Below are 13003 nucleotides of genomic sequence, written 5' to 3' on the forward strand. Positions count from 1 at the left end.
GCTTGAACCCAGCTTCATGCACATGAGGCCTGCCCTCTACCAATCCAGGAAGGTTCCTAGGCAGACATCCTGTGTCTTGTTTCTAAAACATTGGGTTACTATGCTTCACCTGCTGTGACCCTGCAGGAAGAAAAACTTGTAAAGATTATGGAATAAAGAGTGGTCACCATTGGTTCTGATTTAGCAGAACAGACTAAAGAAATTATTGTAAATTATAAACACGAATCTTAAAATTCAAGCAATTCAAGATACTTTTCTTAACTGAAAGAACCCGAAAATGAAACAAGGTATAAAATACAGCGCAGCCCCTGTGGAAATGGCAAAGAAGATCCCCAGAATCTGCTCCTCTGTGGCAAAACACTAAGCATAATGTAAACTAAGTGACAAAACTCAATACCTCATTGGCTAAGAAGGGGTACAAATTCTCCCAAAAAGATAGGGTATATAAGCTGAGTACAAGACCACTTCAGGCTGGCCATGATGTTTACCAACTAAGACCACACCACTGTGCTGATCAAGTTGGACACCCTAATAAGGCTTATATGCTAACAGCTGATGATGCTGACAATACTACCATTCATGAACATAATCCTCTCAAATGTCATCTGAATGAACTATGGATCAATGCATCAAATACCAGGGCTATATTTAACAACCACTGGAGAAGACCCTTCAATATTAGGTATAGCATGTTAAAAAATGTCTAATGGGGAGCGGGAGAAATGGCTCAGTGGTTAAGAGCACTGTCTGCTCTTCCAGAGGTCCTGAGTTCAATTCCCAGCAACCACATGGTGGCTCACAACCATCTATAGTGTCATCTGATGCCCTCTTCTGGCCTGCAGGTGCACATGCAGATAGAGTACTCATATATAATAAATAAATAAATTTTTAAAAAAATGTCTAATGGGTATAATACCTTTATTATTGGAGCAGATTCAGAACCAACCTTTCACTGTGATTTAGCTATTAAGTCCACATTCCTAGACTTTTCTTGGCTTCATTGCTTAACAATGGGTTAGAAGAACCTGGCTTCCAATACAATGAAACCTCGTTCACAATGGAGGAGCTGGAGCATCATGACTATGATGCCTCATGCGATTATGATGAGGATGGTGTTGATAGTATTGCTAATACCACTGTTTCACAAGCATACAGAGCAACAATTAACCCATGAGAACCCATGAATTGGACAACATGGCCTGGTTTCAAAACACCCTTGGCAATTGTAAAAGGTATCCCACCACTGCCCAAACTTTGGGGAAACAGATGCCCCATAGATTTACAATCACATTTTGACAAATTTCTTAATGACACATAATATAACTAATTGGCTATGTGTTTCTGATTTCCCAACTTTACCCTGGTATGGTAATTCGACCTATTATCCATTTACCAATGAGTCTACTGGAGTAATAAACAAAACCTTTCCTTCTTTGAATGAACGGTTGCATACCTTAGCATTGGGTGTTGAACATTACAGACAACCTTTAGTCCTTACAGATATATTACCACAACCATGGCAGACTAATTTAAGGGGAAAAAAAAACAGCCCAGATTCAATGCACACACCAGACCAAGACACGTAAGTGCTTTCTAGTTGCGCTGTATGCACAAACAGGCAGGACTTGGTTTAATTTGGCATGGAATTGCATTTCCAGGTCCTTAAACCAAGGTCTGATTCCCTTGAAGGATCCAATCCCATCCCTAGGGAGTCCCGTGTTTCAAAATGTTTCAGATACTTTAATTGACACAGCATACATTGGATTATGGTCTGAGAATTGAAATATGTCAGCTGTAGCTAAGATGACTGGGATATCTAAAGTCTCAGACACTTTGATTTTTTAGCTACACCAGAATTCCCATTTTCTTTAATAAAACTATGCACCATTGGCCTCTTAATGTTGAGGCCCCATCATTTAATGCTAGGAAGACAGGAACCAGATGCCAACTAGGATATAAACCACTGATACAAACAGTCAGGCCTCCTTCTTTTACCCAGACTATGGGCTATTTTACCCTATATCTACACAATGGCGCTGTTCATAACTGGTGTACAACATGACCTGATGATGTGCACACAATTATCAACCACAATGCCAATTTGTGACACTACATTTGGTACTCTCACAGATTAGACTTTTCCATGCCATGGGATATAGATGCAACCTTTGGGACTAAGACCATCCCTGAAAAAATATATCACATTCCCTGTATTGGCACTAACAAATTGAGTGGAACAGTTCCAACCTACACTACACCAGCATCCAACTTTACTGGATGGCTTAAGTTTACATATGTTAAACTGATATTACAGTCCCATGTCCTATCAATGCTAGCTTGACCAGTTCGACTACAGTCTATTAAGGTTCAATATAAAATCCCAGACCTGTCTAACAGATACATATATTGGTGGAAGTCATGGTCTATCAAACAAAATAATGCCATACCATCCACCATACTAACTTGCCTTATTATTTTTTCTAATTGCTACCAAATCCACAATAGGGCATAACTGGAGACACGTGGGACCAAATATTGTTTTTATCCATGTCTAGAACTGACAGCAAGAAATCAGCTCACTCAACCCATTTCTGGTGGACAGAGGTTCACTGCTATGGACACATGACGGCCCGAACCATACAATCAAGTTCATGACAGCCCACTATTCCAGGGGATGGTAAATCCCCTCCTGGTGAACCAACCCTTAAATCAGCACCATTTATGATACCAGACATGACTTTATCAGTTAGTCTAGTACTCATACCTAGACTGAGGAAATTTCAACTCAACTTGGCTCTTCCGGCCTTTAAACCATCAAGATCCTATTGGAATGATGATTATTGTGACTCTGCATTCCAATAGTCCTCACCAGGGAAAGTTGGCAGGAAACCTTTACAGTTCTTAGCACTTGTAGCCTTCATGGCAAGAGCACTCTCAGAAGGCCTTGCTGGTGTGGGATCACCAGCTGCTATGCTTGTACCAACTAAGGCTGAAATCTACCATTTGCAAACTCTATCAAAGTCCATAGCTCAGGCCCTACACGCAGTTTCACTGGATTCCTTGCAAGTTATGGTTAATACCATTCACACAGAACTGGGCATATTCCAAAAAACTTATCACCAAGAATACAACAAGCCTTTAAATTTAATTACTTCAAATCACAATTTGATTATGTGTCAGATGTACAGAAATAATTTGACTTGCTTAGAAATAGAATTAACAACACTACTACAGGATTAGGCTGAAGAACCCCCCAATTTCAAGTTATACTGGACCCTGAAAAAGGATCATATTGTACAGATGGCATATGTGAATTACACTTAATTCAAGTTTTCCTTTACAACACATAAACAGCATACCATGCTAAAGCAACACCACAGGTATTGGATGGTAAGTATGTAATACCCGTAAGACCCACTGATCATTTCCTGGGGACAGATACAAACGCCACTAATTCCCGTGCATATATCCCATTCTATCAGACCCTCAAGCTTGGATTTAACACTTATCTATACCCACCCACGCCTAACATGAAGTTAGCCAAGTCACAGCCTACTGACACGGTTTTGGACTTGGGTAACTACAACTTCCTCGTTTGCGCCTCTAGACCACAAACCATGATTCTGTGTAATCACCTAAATGGGAAATATTTCCGCACAACCTCTATCTACTTTAACATCACTAAACAAGGTTGCTATATTTGGGGCGACTGCTCCCAAGCCATAGCTAATACCATAACCATGATGACAACACTAACTATGGAACAAAAACTACTTCACATCCGATAGCATGGTTGACTTTGAATTAGAATCTGATCACTATACGAACTTTATGCAGAGGGCACAGGAAATACTGAACACAGCCACACATAATGAACAACAATTTCAGGCCAACCATCATTACATCCTCACTTAGGAGTCCATTCTCAGAGGGGCAAACACAGATCTACATAATCTTGTAGGTCTGTTAGAATCCAACACTTAAATACATAAGGATTGGAACCAGAAAATTACCAAATTCTCCATTTGGGGTACCCTAGGTAGACTGGCTAGATTCTATTTTGTATGTACACCAATATATTCATGGTGGCATTGGTTGAAAGACTACTTCGGGGTTTTCCTTTATTTTTTTATATTTGTGTTATCTTTAATCTTTTTCTGATTATTTGCAGAAAATATGAAAAGGATTCCTTGACTAAAAGTCTCAAAGAGGAGATCAAGAGGCTGGGACTCAGGATGTGAGTGGAACCTGGGTACCACACATGTTGCTCAAAGTTTCTTCTATAAATGCTTTATTATTAAACACTATAGTGGACTTAGTAATATATTTGTTAAAGTATGTAGAAATAGATGGCGTGGCTCTAGTACTTGTATATTTTTGTGCCTCTAAACATGCAATGTGCCATTTGAAGGGCCCTCAGGATGAGGATCTTCTGGTGGGACTAACCCACCGCCTGATATTTCACAGACCTTTCAACTCTCAGCACTTACTATAGAGAATGCCATTTACCCAAGCTAGAGCATGTATCACTTCCTTATTGGCTATAGATAGATAGATAGATAGATGAAGGATCTCATTTCCAATATGCTTTATGTTTTTCGCTGTTGATACATGCACCTGATACTTCCTTTGCCTTAGTGGAAGGGGACTGGTATACCAGAACAGCTCCCATGGCCCTTATGATTGTAAAACCTTACAGTCCTTTGCTGCACGGAGGTTACTAAAACCCTCTAGTAAAGGATGTATAGTCCAACTTAATGCTCATCTAACCTGGAGTGAGTTACATGGAAGACTTGTTAAATCTCGTTCTCGCCCCCACAAAGAATGAGGAAACTTGCAATTGTAAATCCCTGTCCTGCAAGACCTAGTGGACCTCCGGCCCAGCCTTAGCTGACTCGAAGGCCCAGGGGATGGAATGTAGGGAACATGTAAAACAGAGAGGAGAAAGTGTAGGAAAAGGACATCTATTGGTAGTGATGAGTGAAACAGTGCGCTTGCCATGACAAGAAAGGACATAAGTTGTCCAGCTGAACATAACGATGAGCATAATGTAAAATGAATGACAAAACCCAATACCTCATTGGCTAAGAAGGGGCACAACTCCTCCCAACATAGATAGGGTATATAAGCTGAGTACAAGACCACTTCAGGCTGGCCGTGATGTTTACCAACTAAGACCATGCCACTGTGCTGATCAAGTTGGACACACATCCCCAAGTCCAAAGACCGGTTGAGACCAGACCAGACCTGGGCCTAGAGAAGAAAGCCCACTGTGGACCACTCAGTGCACCAGGACAGATCAGGAGCCTTACCTATGAAGCCATTGATCAGGATACAGCTGTACTCAGCAGACTAGGAGAGGTATCGGGATGTCTGAGTGAAGTGTCATGAATGTGTGACTAATAAAGCATCTGGAAAATCTCAAAACTTGTCTCCTTGAGGTTCTTCCTTCCCTCAACTCACGACAGCTATACTTTGCATATATGAGACTATATGCAATTGCTTGGTTTTTTCCTGGTTCAATATATAGTAAAATTTATTTATTTATTTATTATGTGTACAGTGTTCTGCCTGCATGTAGGCCTGCACACCAGAAGAGGGCACCAGATCTCATAGATGGTTGTAAGCCACCATGTAGTTGCTAGGAATTGAACTCTGGACCTTTGGAAGAGCAGCCAGTACTTGCGACCTCTCAGCCACCTCTCCAGCTTCCAAATAAAATTTTAATGTATTAACCAATATTCTTTAGCTAAGGATTATTAACCTTACCATCCTGTGATGCTGTCCAGGGTCTAATGAATTTGAAGTAGTTGGGGAAGGTGTGTAACTTGAGTAACCAGGAGTCTTGCGCCTCTACAAGTGGGGCCATTATCCCCTCCATAGGGGCTATTCATTCAAACACTCAGTTGTACACTCTGGCGTGTCTTTTGATTGTATGTCAGAGGCAGCAGAGTAGAAAGTGCCACTCTATGTTTCTTTACAGAGACCCAGAACACAGAAGAATGGAATTTGAATCTCTGGACAATTCAGCTCCAAATGTAGTTCACTGGATACTAAACAGTTCAGGATATTGTTGGTGTAACATTCTTCTGGACCGTATACAGTTTACCCTTGTTCATTCAAATGCTGAATTTTCTACCCCACTATCTGGTTTTAATCTGGACATTGCATTGTGAAGTTTATTCTAAGTACCTCCTGTCTCAAGTTTGTGTAAACATGCTACCATTTGTTCTCTGTATTGCCAATAACAGCCAACTAGCCAATGCTGAGCAATAATAGAGAATGGGGTAGGACATCCTGGTCCAGTTAGAGGAGGAGAAAGAGCAGGAAGGACAGAAGGGATGCACCTGGAGAGAACCAGGAAACACCAAGGGAAATGAGCTGGACCCAGGAGATGAATAAAAAGCAAGTATAATGTGGGAAATCTGAATGGGAGGAAGCTATACTAGCTTGGAGGTTTAGGATGGAGTAATTATTGCTCAGCATTGTGCTCTAGGCTAATTAAATAGATCCTAGTCTCTCTGTGTGGTTATTTGGAGTAACCACTGATTTATTAAAATAATAAATCAATATTAAATATTAACAATTTTCAACAGGATATAGAGATGAGTTTATCATCCCACTAGGACCCCAAGTTCCATCCGACCCTGCTTACACACCTGTGGCCTCTCCTTCAGGCCCTGAATGCTTCATGAATGTCTTCAGATTCTTGGCAAACACCCCCTTCTTGTCCAACAGATCATGATAGGGTCCTTTCTCTAAGATGGTGCCATTCCCCAGAACTACAATCTCATCCACTTGGGGAAGGAAGTGAATGCCATGAGTAACCAAGATTCTAGTCTGTAAAAAATAATATTAAATTGCTTTGATCATTCCATGCCCACCATCTTCCCTGGATTGCCCTAAAAAGAGGAAAATAGGCTTGTCAATTCATACGGGGGCTTTGCTTCAGAATTGCAGCTCCAACCACTTGGTTCGTTTTACTTTACTTTCTGTTTCCATCATCCAATCTTAGAACATTACCCTGTGTGTGAAACGGGACTGTTAGATTCGTGGGTCTGCTCGTGTGGCCATCCTATAGTGTCAATGAGGTTGACCCGACACATGAGCTCCTCAAGTCAAATATAGGTAGACTCTCCCTGCCTGTTGCTAAGGAAAATGCCCTTAGCAACAGAGGGATAAGGATATTTCTTATTATAACTTCAGGTCTAAATTTTTCCCCAGTATGTCCTCTGAGAGGCTCAGTATCACAACATCAGAGAAAGGCTCTTACAATCAGTTTCAGAGTAGGCCCATGACTTTATAACAGACACACTAAGATTAGTCTGTCCAGGAGATAGCTAAGATACTCTTCCTAATAATCAGATAATAAAGTAAGGTAGATAAGAAAATCTTCTTCGGGACATGACTGTTCTGGAAGATGTGTATGACAACACACCAAGTCCTCCCCTCCTGCCTTCATCATGGAATAACTTCTTACCTTGCCATTCAACAGGCCCCTGGGGCCCACAACCTTATTGAAAATGTGCGATCCCACATGAGCATCCACCGCCGACAGGGGGTCGTCTAGAATATAGATGTCTGCGTTTTGATAGACGGCCCTGGCCAGGCTGACTCGCTGCTTCTGACCGCCACTGAGATTTATACCCTGAAGGAGAAAATAATGTCTATTAACAGTCTCTGCTCCCGTCACACAGCCTGCCAAGGAGGCTGAAAAGAAGACATTTGCCACAGTAAGGTATTAAGGGCTTAAACATGTTGTGTTTCTTCATATAAACAAGTAACTTCTACTCAGATAGATAACTTTACCAACTTTTCTACCACGCAGTTGCGTGTTTACTACTTCTGACACTTTCTGGGAACAAGCAGGGCAAACATTAGGGCAGAGCATCTGTCACTCAGCCAGTGAATTCTGACTTAAAGGAACTGTATTTTCACTCATCTTCTAGTGCCTCAGGATCCTTGCCCGTAGGAGATTATTATATTCATTTTTTTTAAAAAAGAAGAAAGGTTAAAATATTTTAAACATGTAGTCATCAAATATTTCTAGCCCAGCACTCAGAGAGCCAGAGGCAAGCTGATCTTTGTGTTCAGACCAGCCAGGTCTACAAAGTGAGTTCCAAGACAGCCAAGGCTACACAGTGAAACTCTGTCTCAGAAACATCATCATCATCATCAACATCAAAACAACAAAATTTGAAATAAATTATAGTATATGTAGCCAGTGGATATAATATAGTTATTTAAATCAACTATTATTCAAGGCATTTAACAGTACAAGCCAACTCTAGGCTAGTATAATAAACTTAGCCTCTTGGTCCCTTTGCCTTATTACCTTTGACTCAGATTATAAATCCTTGTGTTTGCAGATACAAAGTTTAAAAAACTGGAGTCCAGTTCTGGTGGCAGAGGCCTGTAATCCTGGATAGCAGAGACAAGCGGATCTCTGTGAATTTGAGGCCAGACTACATACCAAGCTCCAGACCAGTCAAGGCAATACTACATAGTTAGATCATGACTCAAAACACATTTTAAAATGGAGTTATTTATATAAAGTATGCAGCTGTACAAACATGTTTTGTGTGTTCGTGATGACCATGATTTATCAACATGCTTTCCCACTACCGTCCTCATTGTTTTTCTACAATTATTTCTTTTTTCTTTTTCTTTTTTCCTTTTTCTTTTTCTTTCTTTGAGACGGGGTTTCTCTGTGTAGCTGGCTGTCCTGGACTTGCTTTGCAGACCCGCCTGCCTCTGCCTCCCGCATGCTGGGATTAAAGGCGTTCGCCACCACGCCCCGCTACTACAATTATTTCTTTACAAGGTTCCTTGCCCCAAGTACCTTCTCTCCAATCTCAGCCATGTCTCCCCCAGGCAATATTTCCAAGTCTGGAAGGAGAGCACAAGCTTCAAGGACTTGCTGGTATCTCTTTTCGTTGAATTCGGATCCAAAAAGGATGTTGTCTTTGATGGTCCCATTCTGAATCCAGGACTGCTGAGGGACATAGGCTATGGTGCCCTGGACGGGAAGGACCAGACCATCAGACAGTCGCGCTTAGAGCCAAGAATGGCAAGGAACAAGAAAAGCTTTTGTTTGAAGAGCTATACGTCAGGCCTCCTAAGCATCTGGTGTTTCCTAATATGATGCCCGGGAAATAAGACCCAGCATCTTCTTCTCTGCATGCCCTTTTATACTATCCCTTTCCTGCCATCATCCTGAAAATCAGAAGCCTCTAGGAGAGCAGGGTATTAATCAAATCCATTGACTTGATGAGAACTAATCCAATGTCAATTCTTTCAAATGACACCGTAAGAAGAAAAGCCTAAGGGGCTAAAATTATCACACCGAAAGGATGAAGACGGACGAATGCCTGTTTGAGAAATAACTGAACTGTAAGTCAGCAATAAAAAGTTTCCTGAGAGGAGTTAAAGGACAAAGTTAAATCTGCAGTCCTCTCCGCTATAGCATGTTTTTTTAAATGCGCATTCATTGCCTCATTGGAGATTGGTAAATAAGGCAGAACACTGTAGAAGAAGAAATGTTTCTTGAAATTTTTCCAAGCAGGTTAATGTAAAGCAATCCAGTGCAAACTTCCTCATAATTAAAAAGGAAGCCTTAGAAGGGGCTGAAAAGTTCTTCATGGTCCAATTGGTGGCTGTTTAATGATTGAAATGTGCTTATAATTTCCTATAAATTTAACTCTGGAGAAGTTCAGAGAATTGATGAAAATGCCATGAAATCACTTCCCTCTGTTTTCAAATAAATAAGTGGACAAAACAAACTTAATATTGTATTTGAGGAACTGCCTCTAAAGATCCAGCTCTCAAAGAAAGAGGTGATTTGGGCTTTGTGACACAAGCCTATAATGGAAGCTACTCAGGAGTCGGAGGGAGTGGATCACAAGCTCAAGGCCAGCTTGGGCTATGGAATGAGGCAGGCTACAATGTGCATAAAAATCAAACGCAGGAGAAAGGGGACCGGTGGAGATGGCTTGTCCCCAAAACCCATGTAAAGCTCGACATAGCAGTGTGTGTAAGTGCTATCAGTGCTCCTATGGGGAACTGGGAAGTGGGGACAGCTGAGTGCCTTCTGCAGGCATGTGGTCAGCAGTGAACAAAAACAGAGTTATCTTGTGACCTGGACATGCACGCTGTCACACACACACACACACACACACACACACACACACGAGAGGTGTTAAAGCAAACACATAGCTGGAAAATAGCTCAAAGACGCAGAGCATTTGCCTAGTTTATAAAAGGACCCCAGCTCTGTTCCCATCATTGGGAGGGAGGATGGTGGGAGGCCTTAGGTACAAACGTCAGTGTTGATTTTACAGCCGTGATGGATTCAATTACTGTTTGTTGTTGGCACTCTGGTTACAAAGTTGTTTGTTACTGTTTAAAGGTTTATTTTATCTGGGTTTAACTGTTTTGCCTGCATGTGTGTATGTATACCACATATATGTCTTGTGTTCAGAGAGGCCAGAAAAGAGTACTGGACCCCCTGGAGCTGGAGATACAGATGTTTGTGAGGCACCATGTGGGTGCTGGGAACCAAACTCAGACCTCTGGAAGAGCAGCGAGCGCTCTTAACTGTTGCGCCATCTCTGCAGCCCTACAAGGTTTTAGTAACCTATAACAGCTTTTTCCTAGGTCCTTTTACTTTTATTGCACAGTTTTGTAGATGTAAGGTTCCCACTCACACATATATTTACAGCAGAATTGCCTGTACTCAGAAGGAAGACATCTCCAGCCAACAGTTTCAATACCTTGGTATGCATGTAAGAATCACATGGTTGGCTCATTAAAACTGCAGACCCTTAGGTCCCACTCCCAGAGTCTGAGTGTGTAAGACTGGGGTGAGGGAGAGATCTGCAGTCACAATTGCATCAGATGTCTCCAGGACCCAGAGGAGGAAACATCTAGGGTCAGAAGGCTTCTCCGTTCCGTCTCCACTCACCTTGATGGTGATGTGCCCATGGACGTTTTCCATTTCTCCCAGCATGGCTGATATCAGAGAGGATTTCCCAGAGCCTACAGTGCCCACCACAGCCACCAATTGGCCTGGCTTTATATCCAGGTTCACACTGAAAGAGAGAAATGTTTCTGAAGGACATGGGTTGGGGGCGGTCATAGTTCGAGGCACTCCTCTGACTCTTTATGAAATCTGTGTTTAGATAACTCTCCCCTCAAGACCAGAAATTTTGCCATGGATGATTCGAGACAGGGTTTCTCTTGTAATCCTAGCTGTTCTCGACTCACTTTGTAGACTAGGCTGGCCTTGAATTCACAGAGATCTGCCTGCCTCTGCCTCCCGAGTGCTGGGATTAAAGGTGAGCGCCACCACACCTGGCTCCAAGGTGCGTCTTTATTACTGTTAAGTTCTAAGAGCCGAAGAATGAGCCCTAGTTATCAAACGCATCAAATGAGTTCATGTCAAAGGTGCATTTGCAACAGCAAGAGTTCTCCAAGGGGAAAAAGGTCTCACAGGACCAGCTGTTGAGCAACCGCTGCTCAGGCACCTACAACACCTGATTCTGTTCAGGTCTCAGCTTGGCCACTGCTGGGCTGGGCAGTTTTGAAAGGTCACTTTCTCACTTCCCAACTAAGGTTTTGCTTTTAAAGTAGCAGAGTTGGATTTTGCCTCTACACTAAACTTGCTACTTAATGTTTCTCAGGCTAATTTATTCCACAAGTGATACTCCCCGAAGGGGAATTTCCTTCCCTAACGCTAACCCTGACTTCTCACATGGGGATGGGGTCTACACTGGGCTAGAATTCCAGGAACTCTTTGTGCCAGCTTGACACTTTGTGTTGCTAAGGCACTTAGAACATCAGGACCCTGCCACACAGTCTCTCCGAGCCAGTTCTGCACTGCAGCAGTCAAGTGGCAACTGTCACCTCTTTTCTCTCTACAAAGGAAAGCTTCAAGGCTGGGAGGGTTAGAACAGCGGCTTTTGCCCTGACTGGTCCTGGTGCCGACCCCAGCATGCATCTGAAGGCTACAGGAACAGAAGAGAAGGGTGGGAAGTCATGGAGTTCTTTGCTTGGGGTCTGGATTGGAAGTTATCCATAGCCAGAGGAAACAGAGGATCTGGAATCCAAAATGGGGAGGGCTTGACAGGCGCCCGGTATGTTCATGAGAATGGGTCGCTTTACAGCTGCTCTGTGTAGTCACAACTGAATGGGAGTAGCCTACAGTGGCGCTTTTTTTGAAGACAGAGTCTCACAGACATCCCAGACTGGCCTCAAACTCATGCTCCTCTAGTCTGAGGCTCATGGCTGCTAAGACTGCAGGTGTGCACTGTCCTACCCAGCTCTGAAATCTATAGCAATAGTCTAGTCTGAGGAGAAAAGCTGAACTCTAAAGTTCAGGACCTGCACTTTCTCCACCTATTATCTGGAGGAACAAGTATCTTCATTGATTCTTAAAGACTTGCAGCATGAATGCAGACAGAGAATAAAGCCACAAGGAAAGGCTCGGGTTCCTACGCTCAGCACATCCCTCCAAGGCCGAGCCTAATCTAGTGTCCGTGCGAACGCAACCGACAGCCTTTCCTAGTGGTGCACTGCACAGACTCTTCTGAGAAAGGGCAGGGGAAGGGGGTCCTAAAGAAGAGCCAGAAAAGGGGGAAGAACTCACTCTCGGATTGTGGCTTCCACATCCGGGTCCCAAGTAAAAGAGGCCTCTGAAAACTGCACGGCTTTATCTATGGAAAAAGGGGGGAAAGGCCTCTCTTTTTAGTTACATGTCGGCCCTCATGTGACCACCTGCCTTTCCTCAGCACACGGTCTCAGAGTCATCTACCAGCCCCTGAAATCACCTCTGTTTTGTTTTGTTTTGTTTAAGGTGCTGAGCTTATCCCAGCAGGGGACAATGAACCTAAACCTGAGCTCTCAGGTTCTGCTGACCTCTAGATGCCACAGCCACTCCCAGCCCCAACCTAGCACCTCCCACCTTCCCCCTCCCCCTCTTCTCCCCCCCCCCCCCCGCCCCCAG

The 13003-nt window shown here is 42.9% G+C and overlaps 1 protein-coding gene across 2 annotated transcripts in view; it reads right to left on the minus strand.

The window, feature by feature from the left end:
* ABCC2 (ATP binding cassette subfamily C member 2) overlaps positions 1-13003 on the minus strand; it is a 69503-nt gene that overhangs the window by 20857 nt on the left and 35643 nt on the right. For both annotated transcript variants that reach the window (XM_084754523.1, XM_084754522.1), the window contains exons 15-19: positions 12647-12713; positions 10964-11090; positions 8843-9019; positions 7481-7648; positions 6660-6840 (exon numbers count right to left, since the gene is read on the minus strand). In XM_084754523.1, the coding sequence (XP_084610649.1) occupies positions 6660-6840; positions 7481-7648; positions 8843-9019; positions 10964-11090; positions 12647-12713 (720 nt within the window). The remainder of the gene's footprint in view (positions 1-6659; positions 6841-7480; positions 7649-8842; positions 9020-10963; positions 11091-12646; positions 12714-13003) is intronic.

Source organism: Acomys minous, assembly GCF_964271855.1.
Source record: "Acomys minous genome assembly, chromosome: 2".
NCBI classification, from domain to species: Eukaryota; Metazoa; Chordata; class Mammalia; order Rodentia; family Muridae; genus Acomys; species Acomys minous.